This window comes from Dasypus novemcinctus, chromosome 7, assembly GCF_030445035.2.
Source record: "Dasypus novemcinctus isolate mDasNov1 chromosome 7, mDasNov1.1.hap2, whole genome shotgun sequence".
Lineage (NCBI taxonomy): Eukaryota > Metazoa > Chordata > Mammalia > Cingulata > Dasypodidae > Dasypus > Dasypus novemcinctus.
The window spans coordinates 100845554-100865761 of NC_080679.1; the positions used below are offsets into that span (position 1 = coordinate 100845554).

The 20208-nt window shown below is 44.6% G+C and overlaps 1 protein-coding gene across 2 annotated transcripts in view; it reads right to left on the minus strand.

The window, feature by feature from the left end:
* Positions 1-20208, minus strand: part of EPC2 (enhancer of polycomb homolog 2) — a 164993-nt gene that overhangs the window by 39224 nt on the left and 105561 nt on the right. For both annotated transcript variants that reach the window (XM_004462233.5, XM_071216440.1), the window contains one exon: positions 18055-18200. In XM_004462233.5, coding sequence (XP_004462290.2) covers positions 18055-18200 — 146 coding nt within the window. The remainder of the gene's footprint in view (positions 1-18054; positions 18201-20208) is intronic.

Here is a 20208-nt window from a genome sequence, read left to right on the forward strand (position 1 = left end):
ACTAAAAGCACAGTATCAGAAGAAATGTAGGAGCTGGCATTCTAGGTAGAAGGAATAGCGAAGAGCTAGAAAAGAGCATAGCACATAAAGGGACCACAGAGATGTTTAATGTGACGAAGAGTACCATGAGACATGACTGCAAAGACAGGCTGGGGTCATGTGGATTATGGATTTTATTTTATAGATAGTAGAAGCCATTGAATGTGTTGTTGTTTTTCAAAGGAGATGATTAATTAAAAACAAAAACAAACAAACCAACAGCTGGTGGTAGAATAGCAGTGCTCCAGGTAAGAAATAAAAAACAACAAATACAGGATATTTTGGAACAAGATATTTGTTCCAAATATCTGGATAACTGGATATGGAATATTAGAAAGAAGTCAAGTTTTAAAGTGCCAAGGTTAGTCAACTAGATGGAAGATGATAATGTCATTAATTGGGACAGGAAAAAAAATCTGGAGGAGGTAGAGGGGCTCTGAACAGGCTAAATTTTAAATACTTGCAGAATATTTAGGTGGAAAGATTTCACATGAAACATGGTTCTAGAGCTTAGTTGGTCAGAGGCAAGGATTTGAGAACCAGCAGAAAATTGTTGGTAGCTTAAGATAAAAGAATAGATGCCAAGGACAGAAACCAAAGGAAACATTAACGTAAGATGTAGGGGAACAATGGAAGGGGAGATGAAACTAGAAAAAGACAAGAATCACAAAAATGTGGTAGTCAACAGCATCCAATGCTATGAGGACATAAAGTAGCATAAAGGCTGAAAGGAGGCTCTTGAATGACAATTAGGAGGTTATTTTTCCGCTCTACAAGCACAATTTCAGCACAATGAAATGGATTGCAATATGAATAAAAGGTAAACATAAGAAATAGTGAGTATGACTAATCTTTCAGGAGTTTAACTGAGAAAAATGAGTAACAGGGTGGTAGTTTAGTGAAAAAAGAGAGGGTCAAAAGAAAAGTTAGGGACCCTTTGGCTCACACTGAGAATAGACTATTGAAGATGAAATATTCAAGGAATAGTGATGCGTGCACAAGGAAGAGTTGGAATTAGAAAGGACTTAGGAATAGTCCTTGTAGGAGGAAAAGTGGTATGGAAGTAGAAGGGAAGGAAAATGATGGAACTTATGACTGATGGCCACTATTTTCTTCATGATGCTGAAGGCAAGGAGTGTTCTGTTTTGGGCAGGGGTGGTGAGAGATAGAGAATAATAACAAAGGTTCGTTACATGGGAATGTATGAGTTAAGTGGAGAGCAGTGAAAAGTCAAAAGAGTAGAAAGGCTAAACAAACTGAAAATAATTTTAGAAGGGGGTCTATAATAAAGACATTGAGGGTTTTAGAAAGAAAACTTTTGTTTCTTGGAAAGTGTTTCATTAAGGTATTCATTTTAGAATAAATTCTATGAAAGAGAATGCCATTTAATGTGATGATTAAAAAATAAACTTTTAATTTAGAAATAATCTCAAACTTAAAATGTGCAAGAATAAAAACATTTTAGAGAGCACCTGCATACCCTTTACCCAGATTCAGCTTTTCTAAGCTTTTATACTATTTGCTTTAATTAACTTGTATGCATACTCCATAAAATACATTCATAATTTTTTTTGTGATTTCATTTCTGAGTATGACATGGGTCTTTACTCCTAATTACTTCGGTATATATTTCCCATGAATAGGGATATTCTCTTTCAAAATAACATTGCAGATATTAACTTTAGTAAATTTAACTTTGGTACTTTAATCTACCATCCATATTCCAATTTTGCAATTGACCCAACAACAAACTTTTTAATATTTTTCCCCCTCCAGTACAGGATCCAGTCTCAGATCAAATACTGCAATTAGTTGACATGTATGAAAGAAGGTATTCTTAAGATAAAATCAAAGGATCTGATAACTAATTAAATTTATAAGGGATCATCTGGGATAAGAGGGTAAGTAGAGTTCTGGAAAGGTTAAACTTAAGAGGTCTGTGAACCTCGAGTTGGAGATGCCCTACAGGAAACACAAAGGAAGAAAGAAACAATCTGGAACTTGAGAAAGAGGTCAAGGCTAAAGACACCTGTATTATTATATCCATAAAAATGCTCACTGAAGTGATATTACCCCAAAATACACAGGATAAGAACATCAAGAACAAAATTTGGAGAAATCCTGATGTTTACAGGATTTGACTAAAAAAGAAGAGCCAGCAAAGGAAAGTGTGAAGGAATGGCCATGAGAAGTAATAAGAATATCAGAAGAAAATTAACTATACTCAAGAAACCAAAGATAAAGAAAGTTTCAAGAAGTAAGGAGAACTCAAATAGAGAATTCAAATAAGATAAACAGATGGGGACTAAAAATAATCATGGCATTTGGCAACAGGGGTTTTCAAGAAGGACTTCATTGAAGTAGTCTCCATAGACTGATGGGGGCAGAAGCTCTGCTTTGCACTATCTTTCATGTCCTTCTCTACCAACCTAACCACAAACTTGATTCCTTGCCCTGGACTCTGGTGCTGTGTCAGGCCCAAACAGGAATGGGGACAAAAATCAGGAATGAGGACAGTCCTTTGGTATCCTTAATCCTTGGTTCTAATAGCAGAACAAACCCCACCAGCCCCTTTATCTCTACTGCTGAAAACAGACACTATCTTGCACTGTGTTCCGCCCATTGCTGTAGGGCCTAAAAACTTGTGCCTGAAGAGAACTAAAATTAGATGGTGCTGAATATATGAGGAATGTTACCTGTATTGTTTACATGTTTTATTGTTTATCTTGCCCCCACTTAGATAATAAGCTCCACAAGGGCAGGACCTTTTTGTCACCTCTCTTGTTCACTGCTGTCACTTGTCTAATTCACTTGGCCAGTAAATATTACTGACTAAATGAAAGCAAATTATAAAAAAGAGTTGAAAGCTTTTGATGATATGATCTCAGTCACCATGAGTAATTTCTCAACAATCATGGAAAATAAGAGAAATATCAGTAGAATGAAAACATTACGGTAAAAAAAAAATCCCAATTTCCCAAATGTGCATACATGCATAAACCCAATAAAGTGGCAGGAAGAAAAAGAAAAAAAAAAGTTGATTTTGGAAAGTTAAGAAATAACTTAAGAAACATCCCCTCATTGTATCTGTTGAATAGATTACTAAACAGACCCACAATATTTAGAAGGAAGAAATCATTAGGGATCAACAAGATTCTATTACTAATAATTTAAGAGAAACAAGTGATAACTCACTGTGAGAGTTATTAAACAGGGAGAACAAGAAAATGTAAACTAACAGCTAGATTTCTTATGACAAAAGTTTGTGTAGGGGAGCAGATGTTCTCAAGTGACTGAGCTCCTGCTTCTCATATACAAGGCCCTGGGTCCAATCCCATGTGCCTCCTAAAAACAACAAACAAACAAACACACAAAAAACAACTCTAATTGGGGGGCAGATGTAGCTCGGTGGTTGAACACCTGCTTCCCATGTATGAGTTCCCATGCATGAGTTCCTGGGATTAATCCCCAGTATCTCCTTAAAAAAATAAAATAAAAATAAGAACTGTTATGTAATCTTAAGGCTAAAATAAGAACAAAATGATTAAATACTTCTGTTGAAAGAATAAGAAAACATAACCAAAATTGTCAATTAACAGTTTTTGTTCACCTGGAAGGAGGTCACTAGTGGAAGTGCCCAAGATGCTTATTTGAAGACTCACTTGTTTCACATCACAAATGACTTTCAAAAAGGAATAGAAGGCATACTTATGAAAACCGATGATGATAAAAACTTAGTAGGCAGAGTATTGCAGATAATAAAATATAAGAATTAAAGATATTTCAGTAGGTTGACTATTGGTTCAAAACCCACAAAGTGGGATTTTAGGAAGAGAAAAAAATAAGCTTACTGTCAATAATTAGCCTAAAAAAATAAACTACACAATTCTAGTTTATTATAGGTGAGAACACATACCTGGTGCAAATTAACATTGTAAAGTGGCTGCTAAATTACCAAGATGCCACTATTAACCACACATAGATGCCACACAAAAAAATAGCATATAAAGAATTGAGGAATAATGTTTCCATTATACTTTCCAAGTATTAAACTATATCTGAAGTACTGCATTAAATTTCTGAGTACCATTATTTAAATAGAAATTTTTTAAATCTACCATTTTCAGGAAGGTAACAGGATACTAGAGACAGACTAGGAGGAAAGGGAATTAAGTAGATTTTGAGCGACTGCTAAGAAGCAGTGCTTTATTTTTCACTAGATGGAGACAATCCCATTTTTATTTAAACATGCTTAAAATGCTTTTGAAATTGATCATCCAAATGCCATCAGTTTTTAAAATGCTTCAACACTTTAGTCTATAGTTTTTTGGAAAGGAAAACCAAAAGGCAAGGGGGAAAGAAAGAATCACTGTCTAGGCCATAGCAGCAGTGATCAGAATACCATTTCCACAAATCTGCATCTGATCCCTGGCTGATCTACATTAGGATTGCTGGGAAAATATGCATCTAAAGGAGGAAAAAATGAAAATATATCTCAACTCCAGTAATCAAAACTGCAGAAAATCATGGGTACTAATTTTAATGGATATCAATTTGTGAATTAAAACAAATTTCCAATAAATAAAAATAAGAAAAGCATACCAATAAGTTGAATCTGACAAAATTCAGTTTTCAATGTACTTCTTTGGATGATACACTGGATATTACTTTCCACAAAAATAGGGGTAAAAACTAGTAGAAATGGAAAAGTTACGGAAATTTACGTGAAGAGCTGGTAATGCCTGAAGGATTGAAATGACTTAGTTGGGGGGGGGCAAGGGAAAAGAATGGATTTGTGTGGTACAGTACTTACATGTTTTAATGGTCTCATGTAAAAAGTTTACCTGCAACTTTATTAATCTGTTACTTCTCAGCACATTAATAATGATTACTATATACAACAATTATATTTTAAAATAGTTTATTTTTTAGGGAAGTGGACTTGGCCCAGTGGTTAGGGCATCCATCTACCACATGGGAGGTCCGTAGTTCAAATCCTGGGCCTCCTTGACCTGTGTGCAGCTGGCCCATGCGCAGTGCTGATGCGCGCAAGGAGTGCCGTACCCTGCGCGGGGGAGCCCCATGCGCAAGGAGTGCGCCCCGTAAGGAGAGCTGCCCAGCGTGAAAGGAAGTGTAGCCTGCCCAGGAATGGTGCCGCACACACGGAGGGCTGATGCAACAAGATGACACAACAAAAAGGAACACAGATTCCCGTGCCGCTGACAAGAACAGAAGCAGACAAAGACGCAGCAAATAGACACAGAGAATAGACAACTGTGGTGGGGAGGGGGGAAAGGGGAGAGAAATAAATAAATAAATAAGTAAATTTAAAGAAAAATGATGGAGAGTTCAAAATATTCACAGATAAACAGAAATTAAGAGTATGCCAACAAGAACCCTGCCCTTCAAGAAATACTAAAGGGAGTTCTGCAGGAAGAAAGAAAAAAAACAGGAGAGGCAGAGATGGTAGAGAGTGTAAGAACAACAAAAAAGACAAAAAGAGAAGGAAACAAACAAACAAAATATGACAAACACAAGTCCAAACAAAACATGGCTAACATAAATAATTCCTTGAAAGTACTAATACTGAATGTCAATGGATTAAACTCACCTGTCAAAAGATTCAGACTGGAAGATTGGATAAGGAAATATGACCCATCTATATGCTGTCTACAAGAAACACATCTTAGACTCAGAGATTCAAGGAAGTTGAAAGTGAATGGCTGGAAAACAATCTTACAAGCAAACAATAACCAAAAAAAGGCAGGAGTAGCTATATTAAATATCAGACAAAATAGACTTTAAATGCAAAACAATTGTGAGAGACAAAGAAGGATACTACATATTAGTGAAAGGGATAATCTTTCAAGAAGAACGAACAATCATAAATATTTATGCTCCTAACAAGGGTGCCTCCAAATACTGTAGCTGAGCGAGAGGGTTTCGTCCTCGCTCAGGCCCAAGAGTCGGGGGGGCTTGCTCCTGCCGAACCGCTGGCGGGGGTGCCCCAAGAGGGAGCACCGGTTCTCCAGGCGTGGGGGACGCGCAGTTGAGGAAAAACCACGGAGACCGCTTGAGCGCAAGAACAGGTCTGCTTTATTACGGAAGTACACTTAGCTATATAGGGTTGGGTAGAGGGAGGGGCGTGATGAAGGGAGGGTTGGCTAAGGGGCGGCTGTGGACAGGCTGAAGCTGATGGATAGACCTGAGGTAAGCAGTTACTGGGGAAGAGGGCAGATTGTGGGTTGGCAATATGGGCGGGACTGGCGGGAAAGACGGCGGGGGCTGGAAGGGGAAGAGGGGTGGAGAAAGGCGGCAACAATTGCTCCTTTTGTTTTTAAAAGGAAATAGAGGCAACAAGTTTTGGTGCGCACTGTGGGTGTGAATAACTCGGTGTGCGCAGCAACAAAAGACAAGGATTATGAGGAGGAGGAGGAAAAGGAGGTTATAAGGACGGGTACTGGAATAGGACGAGGGGTGGGGGGAGACCACGAGGACCGGCTGGCCGTGAGCAGACGACATAGCATCTGGCCAGGACGCATGTGCCCGCCATTAGGGTCGGCGCACGCCGGCGCCTGGCGCGCGCCGAGCCTTGCCAGCGAAACGGGCTCGTGATGTCCCCGGACCCCCCGCCCGAGGGGGAGGAACAGTTGGGGAGAAGTGAGGGGAGGAAGACAAGAAGCTATAGGCGTGTGGTCTGGAGTAGGTGGTGTGGGCGGAAGGGGCGAGGTGGACGGCTGGGGCGGGACTCAGCGGTGGCGAGGCGTTGGTAGTGGACTTGTACAAAGGAGCTGAACACTGCATTGGCTTGATCTTTGGCAAGGTGGACTATCCTTCTGATGGCCCAGGGGCCCACAGTGAGGGCTAAGAGGATAGTGATAAGGGGGCCTAGGAATGGGAGCAGGTACGGGAGGAGAGAGATAGGTAATATCTTGATCGACCGCCTGCTGGAGGGCAAGGGCGGCGATCCCCGTGCCTGCTCCAGCGAGACCTAAAAGGGTGGCGACGGGAGGGGCCTGGGGTACAGAGTAGGGGGTAAGCGAGGCTTGGGGTTGTGAGAGCTGAGGGAGGCAGTGGCGAGGGGGGTGCCGGGCGAAGGAGCGGGCGAGGTGGAGCGGGGCAGAGAAGGGGGCTGTGCCTTTGGAGGATTGAAAATCTGATTTGGGCCCACTGGGGTGGAACGTGTGGGAATTGGCTCCTTTTTTATAGTGATAATGGCGCCGTAATCGTAGCCTACTGCATACAGGCGGGCTCCCCACATGCGGCCTCGTAACCAGAGGTCAGAGTTGGGGTCTTTGACTGTGAGTGTGATGGTGTTCCATCGAGTAGCATTACGCTGGAGAGTGAGGTATGGGTCTTTGTTAGGGGCGCTGGACCATCCATGGGCGATGGTTTCGTACCCCCAGGAAGGACAGTAATAGTGCGTTGGGTCATGGCATCCTCTGGCGGAGGATGGGCACATGTAGAAACCTGTGGCAGCGGGGTTGTGTCCCCCCCACTCATAAGACGGAAGGTTCGTGCGTCCAGTGAGGTTGGCGACATCAGTAGTGAAAGAGGGGGCGGAGGCGGTTACGTTCTAGGCGAGGAGCCTTTTTTGTTGCCAGAGGGAGAGGGTCCAATTGAAGGGCTGGTGACTCGGGTTGGCAGCGGCTGGGAGAGCGAGGGAAGCCAGGACGAAGAGAACGGCTGCGAGGCTGTGTAGAGGCATCATCTGACGGTGCGGCATCTTGATGATGGCTGGTGCTGGATCCGGATGAACGGGGCGACCTCTGGGCCATATCCACTGTCAATGTTCTCTCTCACCGAAGGCATAGGGTGCTGATCGTTCGGTGGAACTAATGGGTCAGTGGCAGGCCGGATGCAGCGCCCAGGAATCCAGAGCGGCTGCGGCTCAGACTCTGGAAAGACACAAGCAAAACCCCTCCCCTGTGCTAGGAGGGGAGCTGGATCTTGCCAACGATTTGTGGCAGGGTCTTTCCAATGGACAAGGGGAACTTGCGAGGGCTGCCACATGGGTCCCCAGTGCTTATGGGTGGGGGAGAGTCCATGGTCATCGAAGGTTAGGAGATTGTGATGAATGAGGCAGGCAGTCACGACGTCGGCTGGGGCCTTGTGGGGAGAAGAGGCCCTTTCTTTTTGAATAAGTAGCTTGAGCTGTTGGTGAGTGCGCTCGACGATTCCTTGCCCCTGTGGATTGTATGGAATGCCAAAATGATGCGTGATGTGATACATCTGCACAAAGCTGGCGAAGGCGGCACTGCGATACGCTGGTCCGTTGTCTGTTTTGAGATCCCATGGAATTCCCATGAACAAAATAGCTTGGCGAAGCGCCTGGACGCAGTGTTTAGCACTTTCTCCCGCAAGAGGGACTGCATAGCACAGATGCGAAAAGGTGTCAATTGCCACATGAAGATATTTGAGGCGGCCAAAGGTGCTGACATGAGTGACATCTAATTGCCACCTTGAGTTGGGGCGGAGGCCGCGGGGGTTAACATCCTGAAGCTGCAAAAGCCCAAGTGGCAACAATGGCGCGCAAGTCCGGCACGCGCGCACAAGGTGTTTGCAAGTTTCAATGGGAAGGTCTGGGAAGAGCTTCCGGATGGACCGCGCGGAGAAGTGGAATTGGGAATGCAGGAGCTTGGCTTGATTAACAAAGTCTCCAAGCCGCGGCCCGTCGGCAGGGTTTTCATGTAGGAGGACCGGGTTTACCTGGCAGCTTGACACAGAAGCATCAGCGAGGTCATTCCCTTGAGCCAGCGGTCCTGGTAGGCCAGAATGGCTTCTGATATGAGCAATGAACCAGGGCTGCTGCCTCGCCTCAAGCAGTCGCTGTACGAAGGCGAGCGCCCGATCGATGTTTGAGTCACCTGGTAGGAAAGTAGCAAGCAGGAGGCTGCGACACACCTGAAGAGTGTATAGGCTGTCAGTAAAGATGTTGAGAGGCTGGTCTGGGTGGAGATTGAGGACTGCAGCGACAGCTAGAAGCTCGCCCACTTGAACAGAAGAGTCATTTGCGAACAGCAGTTGCCGTGGCCCAGGATTCTCAGGAGTGTATATGATGGTAGCAAACGCCGTTTTTGAGGCATCTGTGAAGGCAGTGATAGCAGAAGGGATCGGGTTCCGTGCGGGCAATGGACGGAACGGGTTGGAAAACGCCAATTGAGACATTCCCTGCAGCAATCGGTGATGAGGATAGTGGTTGTCAAAGGAGCCGCGAAAAGAGCTCTACCAGGCTCTGCATTTGGGCATTGTTCATGATGAGGGAGGTAACTTCCTTGGCATCTAAAGGCCAAACAATAGTGTGTGGCGGGATGCCATACGTTTGTATGGAGAGAAGTACTAAGTCAGTGGCCAACGTGATCCAGGCCCTTATAAAAGGGCAGATTTTCGGGAGTTTGCTCTTTGACGTATGCAGAAAAAGGAGAGGGCCATCTTGCCACAAGAGACCTGTGGGAGTGATTGGCGTTGGCAGAACTAAAGCCAAGATTGGAAGGGTGGGGGAGAACCGCTCCAGGCGACACTGTTGCAGGGCGGCGCTGACTTGTTGGACGGCTTCTCGAGCCTCTGGAGTGATGATGATGCTGCGAGTGGTCGCCGTTGGAGGGCTGTCCCTTGTCTGCAAAAGCTCGAAGAGAGGCTGCATTTGCGCTGTTGTGATGGGAAGCGCCGAGCGAAGCCAATTGATTTGCCCGCAGAGCTGTTGGAGCTCAGTTAATGTCATCTTCGGAGAGAGGTGGATTTTTGGGCTTGTGGGCTGGATAAACCGATGAAAATGAAAGCCTAAAAATTGGAAAGGAGGCTGGAGGTTTATTTTGTCAGACTGCACAGTAAGCCCGAGGCTGGAGAGGTTTGTTATTATTGCCGAGAGCAGATCATTGAGGAGCGCACTGGAGCTCGCTGCTAAAAGGAGGTTGTCCATGTAGTGGAGAATGTATGTGTGCTCCGGATTGAACTTGGAGGGCAGCGGCTCAACAGCATGGTTGACATACAGTTGGCACATAGTCGGGCTGTTGCGCATGCCTTGAGGCAATACTCGCCATTGAAATCGCTGAGCTGCGCCTTGGTTGTTGATGCGTGGAACCGTGAACGCGAATCTCGGACAGTCCCGGGGGTGAAGAGGAATAGAGAAAAAGCAGTCTTTGATGTCGATGGTTGTCGCATGAAAATGCTGGGGGACTGCGGTGGGATGCGGGCATCCTGGCTGAGGTGACCCCATTGGCATAATATGTTTGTTGATCTCACGGAGGTCGTGGAGAAGGCGGTATTTGCCGGTGTTCTTTTTGCTAATGACAAAGACTGGTGAATTGTAGGGACTAGTGGATGACTCTATATGCCCTGCTTGTAGCTGCTCTTCAACGAGGGCAGAGAGAGCTTGCAGCTTGTGAGCTGGCAAGGGCCACTGCTCGACCCAGATGGGCTCCTCTGTGTCCCATTCCAGAGGGATAGGGTCAGGTTTTGAGATGGGAGCAGTGGCCCCTAGTAGGGGGGGGCAGCGCAGCTGAGAAGGCCTCTGTGGTAATTCGGGCCTTTAACTGGCTGAGGACATCTCTCCCCCATAAGATGGTCTGGACAGACGAAAGGACAAGCGGGCGAATTTGGCCTTCGTGGCCTTCTTGGTCGCTCCAATGCAGAGGCTGGGATGTCTTCCAGGAGGCAGCGGCTCCCGTGGCGCCGATGACTTGAGGGCCGGTCTCTAGGGGCCAGTGATTGAACGCAGCGACTTCGAAGGGAACACAGGAGACTTCAGCGCCAGAATCTAGAAGTCCATCGAGCCATTGCCCATTGATTTTGAGCTCCAGTGAAGGTTTCTGGCGGCGTGTGATGGGCATTGTCCACATTATGGCTTGGGAATTATTCTGGGGGCCTCCTGGGGGTGGGGCTGAGGCCTGCCCCGCTGGAAGTTTAAAGGCTGCTGGGAACCTTGGGCGGAACGGCAGTCGCGGGCCCAGTGATAACCTTTCCCACAATGCGGACACGGCGTAGAAGGGCCCCTTGGCCGTCGCAACGGCGGGTCTGAGCGAGGCGCTGGGCCTGGCTGGGAGCACTCGCAGACGAAGTGGCCGGGCTGGCCGCACCGAAAGCAGACAGAAGTGGGGCCGGATGAAACAGCCATGGCAGAGGTAAGGGCAGTAGTGAGTGTTTTGACTTGTGGGTTGACGTCACGGCAAGCAAGGACCCATTCGTGCAGAGCCTTGTCGCGTATGGGAAGGACTACGGCCCGGAACGGTGCAAGGCACCCGTCAATGACTAACTCTTTGGCTAACGCAAATTGGGCAACCTCGTTGGAAATTTTCCGTTGACAAGCTTCCAGGACACGGGCGACAAATGCTGGGAAGGTCTCATTGGAGTCCTGAAGCAGCTGCGCGAGCTTGGTGGGCTGCTTGGTGGAAACTAGAGAGAATGACCGCTGGACGAGGACTTTTACCCGGTGCCAAAACCCTGGGTCAATTTCGAGATAAGAATGAGGGTTTGCATAATTGTTGGTGCCCGTGTATGCATCGGAGGGATCGAGGACACCGGCTTGGGCATTTTCCACGATTTGCCGGTCAACAGCCGCTTGGTAATGGGCGCGCCATTCAATGAATTGACCCGGCGTTAAGATGGCATGGGCTAGTGCAATCCAGTCATATGGGAGAACGAGTTGGGTCCCCAACTCCTCAAGTAGTTGCTGCGCATAAGGGCTGCCAATCCCGTCTTCCTTTACAGCTTTGCGGAGGGTTCTGACCTCTTCCGCTGTAAAGGGTAGCCAAGTTTGGGGTCGCTGCGGCGTGGGCTGCGGATTTAGCGGATACAGCTGAGGGGTTTGAGGAGGCGTGGCACCGGGGGCCGATGGAGCAGCCAAGGCAGGTGAAGGGCTATTGCCGTACGGCGGTGGCAAGGGATAAGCGGAACACGGGTGAGAAAATGGCGGCTTAGCGGCTTCCGGGCAACAACAAAATGGCGGAAGGACCCTTCCGGGCGCCGGCCAAGATGGCGGAGCAGCTACATCCGGCGGCGGACAAAATGGCGCGGGGCCCGCTTCCGGTTTAGCGGAAGATGGCGACCCTGCAGTTTCCGGGCCCGAACCGGATGCTGACTGGGCAGGAAGAGGCGGGTAGAGGCGGGAGGAGGAGGATACAGGCGGAGAAGAAGCCGGATGCACGCCATCTTGGGCAGAAGTGGGGGAAGAAGGCGGAAGTCCGCCATCTTGGGGAGTGGCAGGAGTGGTTTCTGTCTGCTGCGGGGAGCTCGGGCGGGGAGGTTCGCGCTTGAGAGCAGCAGCAAGTTGGTTAGACAGAGAGTCAGTGTCGGCGGACTCATCGGGATCACAGTCTAGAGGCCGTTTGGGAGAAGCTTCATAAACGGCCTCGGTCGGGGCGCCAAGGAGACAAGCGCGAATGGCAACGAGAACGGGTAAGAGGCCTGTTGGGAAGGTGCGTTTCTCGTGCTCCATGGCGGAGGTGACTCGATCTATGAGTCGCGAATAGGTGTCCGGGCTCCAGAGTTGGCAGGTGGCGAGCCATGGATTAAAAGGGAGCAAGAGATCCCAGTACTTTTGGAGCTGCTGCAAGGAGACGCGGACTCCATTGGCATCGAGCAGGGCAGCGAGGGCCCTGACTTGCGGCGCCTGACGCAATGACAAAGAGGCGCCCATGACGGGATAGGGACGGGACGACGGCGAGGGGTCCCTTGGGGCTCGTCCGGGCGAGGGGTCCCTACCTGGAGAGGAGGACGATCACAGCAGCAGCAGCAGCAGAGAGGGGCCGGGGGAGGAGCCGCCACGTTGGGTGCCAGTTGTAGCTGAGCGAGAGGGTTTCGTCCTCGCTCAGGCCCAAGAGTCGGGGGGGTCTTGCTCCTGCCGAACCGCCGGCGGGGGGTTCCCCAAGAGGGAGCACCGGTTCTCCAGGCGTGGGGGACGCGCGGTTGAGGAAAAACCACGGAGACCGCTTGAGCGCAAGAACAGGTCTGCTTTATTACGGAAGTACACATAGCTATATAGGGTTGGGTAGAGGGAGGGGCATGATGAAGGAAGGGTTGGCTAAGGGGCGGCTGTGGACAGGCTGAAGCTGATGGATAGACCTGAGATAAGCAGTTACTGGGGAAGAGGGCAGATTGTGGGTTGGCAATATGGGTGGGACTGGCGGGAAGGACGGCGGGGGCTGGAAGGGGAAGAGGGGTGGAGAAAGGCGGCAACAAAATACGTGAGGCAAACACTGGAAAAGCTAAGTGAAAGAATACATGCTCTACAATTATAGTGGGGGACTTTAATACACCACTATCAACTTTGGATAGAACATCTCAAAAGGGAATCAATAAAGAAACAAAAACTCTGAACAGTATATTAGAGGAGCTGGATCTAATAGACAAAAGACTACAAATGCTGGAGAGGATGTGGAGGAATGGTAACACTCATCCACTGCTGGTGGGAATGCAGAAGGATCCAGCCATTCTGGAGGACAGTGTGGCGGTTTCTCAAAAAACTGGCTATAGATTTGCCATATGACCCAGCAATTCCACTGCTGGGTATATACCCAGTAGAACTGAAAACAAGGAAACAAACTGATATATGCACACCAGTGTTCATAGCAGCATTGTTCACTATTGCCAAAAGTTGGAATCAACCCAAATGCCCATCAACAGATGAATGGATAAATAAAATGGAATGCTACTCAGCTTTAAGAACGAATACACTACAAACACACATGATACCATGGACGAACCTTATGTTGAGTGAAGCAACCCAGGCACTGAAGAACAAATACTACATGACCTCAATGATATAAAATAAGTAAACCAAGCAGCCTCAGAGAGCTAGAGACTGGATGATAGGCTTAAAGGAAATTGGGGGGTAGAGGAAGGATATAAGCTGACACCTACACGGCTGAAATCTATGATAAGCTAGGAGGGATAAAATGGGGGCATAGGGTTACCTTTGGGTGGGGCTTTGCAGGCTTGAGGGGGGCTAGGGATAGGAGGATGGGTAATATTGTCCAAGAAATTGGGGGGAGGATGGGGGAACATATGAACATAGGAGATTGTCAGGTATTTGGTTGAGAGTATAATGCTGAGAAAACGTTTTCAAAAATATAATAAGGAAGGTTACCTGTTTAAGATGCTTAAAGGGGATAATCTGATGCAGGACAGGCTTCTAGGGAGTGTGTGAGTGCTCATTTTGCCATAGTGGGTTATACCATTGGATAGAGACCCATATAATGAGAGTGAAGGTATACCCACATTCTAGGGAGGACTGATGTTCTCAAATAGAGGGAATTGTATCTCTTGAGAGAAATGGTGGCTCCCAATGCATTAGTTGAGCATGTCAAGCCCTCAACACTGTTGCAAGTATCTCTGAACATGGCCCTTCAAGCAATGAAGATTGACTGTCACTGTTGGGCCCTGAGGGGAGGGGGAAAGAGGTACTGAATAGATGGAATCAATGTAGCTGTGTGGGCAATAGACGTGCTCCACAAGATTACACAAGGATGGATAAAAGACATGTTAAATTACACCAAAAATATATTATAGGGGCTGATAGGCTAAAATGTAAATCATAATGTGAAACATAAAATAACTAAAAATTTAGAAAATTGTATAGTCTAAAATATAAACCACAATGTAAACCCAACAGATAAATTGTCTCAATATCTGTACATCAATTTCAATAAATATAGTATGAACATGTAAAAATATCATTGCTGTGGAAGGGAAAAGAGTATTATGTTGGATATGTGGGAGTATTGTATATTGTATATATGAATTACTGTGATCTAAAACTTTTGTGAAGATAAGTTTAATAATTAGGAAAAAAAAGAAAAAAAGGACATAGACACTGAGGAAAAGATGGAAGAAGTTGCCTTGCCAATTTGCATACAGGGCAACACTTATTGCAGTGATGGAAAGCAAAACATCAAAAACAAAGCTTTTGCATTTTTAAATTTTTTGATACCCAATTTATTTTTACCTTAATTTTTCTAAAGTAATATGTATTCTATATCTAACCTTTATTTTTTTTTTAAGATTTATTTATTTATTTATTCCAACCCCCCCCTTCCCCCCCCGGTTGTCTGTTCTCTGTGTCTATTTGCTGTGTCTTCTCCTTTGTCTCCTTCTGTTGCTGTCAGTGGCATGGGAATCTGTGTTTCTTTTTGTTGCGTCATCTTGTTGTGTCAGCTCTCCGTGTGTGTGGCACCATTCCTGGGCAGGCTGCACTTTCTTTCGCACTGGGTGGCTCTCCTTATGGGGTGCACTTCTTGCGCGTGGGGCTCCCCTATGTGGGGGACACCCCTGCGTGGCATGGCACTCCTTCCACGCATCAACACTGCGCGTGGGCCAGCTCCACGCAGGTCAAGGAGGCCTGGGGTTTGAACCGCGGACCTCCCATGTGGTAGACGGACTCCCTAACCACTGGGCCAAGTCCGCCGCCTATATCTAACCTTTAAACTCATCACTATATTCCATTTTACTATTAATGGAACCTGGCAACATATTGGGCCTCATTTTTGAAGAAGTTTTGGGTCACAGAGAGGTTCAACAATGGCAGGGGAGGAATACTGGTGTGGGATGTTACTGACAGGGCACACATGGTTGGCAGGGAGTTCTCCAGGGTACATAAAAATGTTCAGATATTTTCATAGTGGTTACAGTTAAAAACAACAACTGAGGGAGTGCTGAGTTCCTAGCCAGGGGAGCTCTATCACAGTCCCTAAAGGAACAGCACCACCCCCCAAGTGCAATGGCAAAGACAAAAAAAGAAGGAAGGTCCAACAATGAGCCCTTGATACTAATGACTATGCTTGTGAGCCTGTGCACCTGAAATAAGAACAAGGCCTAAAGCTGCAGGGTGCCTAAGAGTTATCTCTTGAGAGTCTCCATGTTGCTCAAATGTGACCTGTCTTGAAGCCAAACTCAGCATGTAAATGCATTGCCTTCCCCCACCGTGGGACATGACTCCTGGGGATGAGCCTCCCTGGCGCCGAGGGATTACTACCAAGTACCAGCTGACATTGTAACTAGAAAATGACCTTGAATAAAAAGGTCAACTTGGACCAGCAGAATATCTCAGTCTACATGTAATATCAGGAGTTAAAAACGCTTTCTGACCTGAATCAAAGGGGGAAATGGAAAGGACAAATGAGTTTATATGGCTATGAGTCTCCAAAAAGAGCCGGAGGTTATCAGAGGGGTCGCCCTTATGCACACCTCAGCAGAGTCCCAGAGACAGATAAAATAGATACAACCTCAGGTATTAGTTCTTCTGAAGCCTACAGAGACCCAAGGGTTCTATGGTCACGGCAGATGGAGTTCAGTGCCATGTCAGTTGGCCCTACTTTGGAGTTTGTGTTTGTGTGTGATGGAGCTGGACTCAGATGTGATCTCTGTCCACAAGCCTCTCCTGTTACTTTTACTGGATCTGTAGTTGGTGCTGGGGTTTAGTGTATACCCAGGGGCCCTGAATCTCTGAACTGATCATGTGATAGCCAGGCCCTGAGCCTCAACAGACTTGCAACTCCTACACTCTGGTTTATTGGACTTACCCCACTCAGCTAACATGGAGGTGAAGAAGGTCAACCACCACACCAGGGAGCCAAGAGTGTCTACAACTGAAATCAGGAGGATTGCATCCATCATCCATGTGGAATCTAAGCCCCCTCTTGACAAAGATGTGGAGTGGACACAACCATTCTAAGGTCCACAGGATGGAGGAATAGAGTATGGAATAGAGTGGGACTTACTGATATTTTATACATGAACTATTGTGATTAGTAAATGAAGAAAATGTGGCATTGGTGTGGAAAAAGTGGCCATGGTGGCTGCTGGGGGTAGGGAGTGGGAGGAAGAGATGTGATGTGGGGGCATTTTCGGGGGTTGGAGTTGTCCTGGGTGGTGCTGCAGGGACAGTTACCAGACACTGTATGTCCTCCCATGGCCCACTGGGTGGACTGTGGGAGAGTGTGGGCTATGGTATGGACCATTGACCATGAGGTACAGTGGTGCTCAGAGATGTATTCACCAAGTGCAATGACTGTCTCATGATGATGGAGGAGGATGCTGTTATGGGAGGAGGAGTGGGATGAGGAGGGTGGGGGGTATATTGGGACCTCATATTTTTTTAATGTAACATTAAAAAAATAAAAAAATAAAAATAAAATAAAAGTCACCAATAACTCCAGCAACCAAATAAAACCATTGTTGGCACTCTGTTGCATATTCATGGTCTTTTTCTCCATGTACATGTAAAAATACAAATGCTTTAAACATATTCCCAATTTTTAAAAATAAATAATTCTGTATTCTATTTTGAAATCTAAAATTCATTAGGGAGTACTTTCGCATGGTTTTACATTCTTCAAAATATGATTTTTTACTAGTTATTTAATATTCCACCATACAGACAACCTGTAACTTATTTGTAACATCCATGTTCAATGATCTTTGACATTTTCACTAATTATTCTTAAGAATGAGTCTTACAGGTGGGATTACTAAGTCAAAGGGTATAAACATTGTAAGTCTCCTGACAAAAATGACTAACAGCTTCCCAGAAAGGCTGTACCATATTAAATTCCCAATGCCCTGTATGAGAATGGCTTACTAAAGAAAACTCTTTATTACTTTGTGAAGAATTTTCCTTCATTTAAATTTTAAATGACATATAAATGTTTATAATTAAAATACATTTAAAATGATAAGAATATCTAATATAAATCTGAGCAACTGAGGAACATCTGATATGAGAAGACTGCCTCAGGGACCTAAGGAAGCAAATTTAGTTACTAAAACACCAAAGGACAGTCCTATGAAAAGGACGGAGAAGATAATGCAAGACTGTATAACTAGTATTATACTCCTTCCTGCTCAAAGAAACGATGTTTAAGTACTCAGCTCAAGGGATATTATAAATAGAAATTCTAGGATATCAGGAAAAGAAATTCAAGAGAAAGAAAAATGCAATATACTCAGGTCTAAATAAAATGGAAAACAAAGCTGCTAATTGGATTAAGTGTAAGACAAGAGAGAGTTTACATGGTACAGTACCTGATTAGAACTGGCTTTTTCAAGTCTGTCAATCATAATTTCAAATTGCAAAGGCTTAATTTCCATCTTTCTGTTAAGTCTATTTAATAAGGTCTCATCTTCCGAATCCATATCATAATCTGGTTGTTCGTTGTCTAGATTAAAGGCTAGAAAAGAAAAAAAATACCTTCAAATTAAGGAGAAATTACAAAGGTATCCTGTGTTTATCACATTTGACCACAGAATACTTCTAGATTACAACACACTAATCAAAGCAAATGTCTAAAAAATTGGTTTCAGAGACAAATTGCACAGTGTAAGAAATAATAATTTTGCCTCGTGTAATTTAGAATTTAACAGAGCAGTAAAAACAAAATATTTTAAAAAATAAAGCATCATAAATATATGTTAAAACACAAAATATAAAAGAGCAATTATATGATGGAAATGGAATTTCGAATCACTGAGGTTAAGACAAATTATCAAAAATAGAAAAAAAGGTTGCCAGCATGTCAGACTAGATATCTTAAAAAAAAAGTTGGATTCCTACCACATTCTTCTTTTAAAAGCAATTTTATTGAGATATATTCATTTACCATACAATCCATCCAAAGTGTACAATCAATGACTTTTAGTATAATCACATTCCTCATCACAAATTTTAGAACAATTTCATTATTCCAAAAAAGAAAAAGAAAAATTCCACATCCCTTAGTAGTCACCTCTCAATCGCTCTATCCTTCCCCAGCTCTACATAACCACTAATCTAATTCCATCTTTATAAATTGATTTATATTTATGTTTTATATAAATGGAATCATACAATATTAGTACTTTGTGCCTGGTTTCTTAATTTGGCATAATGTGTTTGTTTGCTGCCTGACATTAACATACACTTGTACAGTTTCAAAGAAAAACAATCTTATATATGAATTACCCATATTCATATTTCACATGAGGTTTCACTCTGCTATACAGTCCCATGTTACATTTTTTAGCTTTCCTTCTAATAATATGCATGACCTTAGACTTTCCCTTTCAACCACTGTCCTACTCATATAATAGCTCTGCTAGTTAGTTACATACACTATGATGTACTTTCACATTTTCTATTCATTTCCAAAGATTAACAACCTTTTTGCCAATTCTGTACAGATTAACTCTCAGCCTTCCATTCTCTAACCTCATTTTATTTTCTGGTGACCTATATCCAAATTATTAACTCCATGAGTTTACACGACGTATTTAATTCATAATAACACAATCATACAGTATTTATCTTTTTGTGTCTGACTTGCTTCATTCAATATAATGTACTCCAGGTTCATCCATGTTGTCATATGCATCACGACTTCATTTCTTTTTACAGCTGCATAATATTCCATTGTGTGTATACACCACAGTTGGCTTATCCATTCATCAGTTGATGGACACTTGAGTTGTTTCCATCTGTTGGCAATTGTGAATAAGTGCTGTGAACACTGGTGTGCAGATATCTGTTTGTGTCACCGCTCTCAGTTCTGGTATATATCCAGTACTGGTATTGCTGATTCCTGTGGCAAATCTATGTTCAACTTCTTTAGGAACTGTTAAAACAGTCCTACAACAGTGGTTGTACCATTCTACGTTCCCACTAATAGTAAATAAGTGTTTCTATCTCTCCACATCCTAACACAGTTTTGTCTTTTTAATAGGAGCCATTCTGATAGATGTGAAATGATATTTCATATCTTTGATTTGATCAATGATGAACATTTTTTCACATGTTTTATCGCCATTTGTAATTCTTCTCTGGACAAATATTTAAGTCTTTTGCCCATTTCCCCACCCCCCACCCCTCACCCCTAATGAGACGGCTCCCCTGTCTGTTTGCTCACGATCTTTTGTTCATTGTCTGTTTTTTCTTTAGAAGACAGCAGGAAACAAACCCAGGACCTCCCATGTGGGAGGCAGGCACCCAACTGCTTAAACCTCATCTGTTCCCCCTTGTCCACTTCTTAATCGGATCATCTGTCTTTTTATCTTTGAATTGTAACATCTCTTTATATATCGTGGATATTAAACTCTTATCAGACATGCGATTTCCAAATATTTTCTCTCATTCAGTAGACTGCCTTTCCACCCTTTTGACAAAGTCCTTTGAGGTACAAGTGTTTAATTTTGAGGAGGTACCAT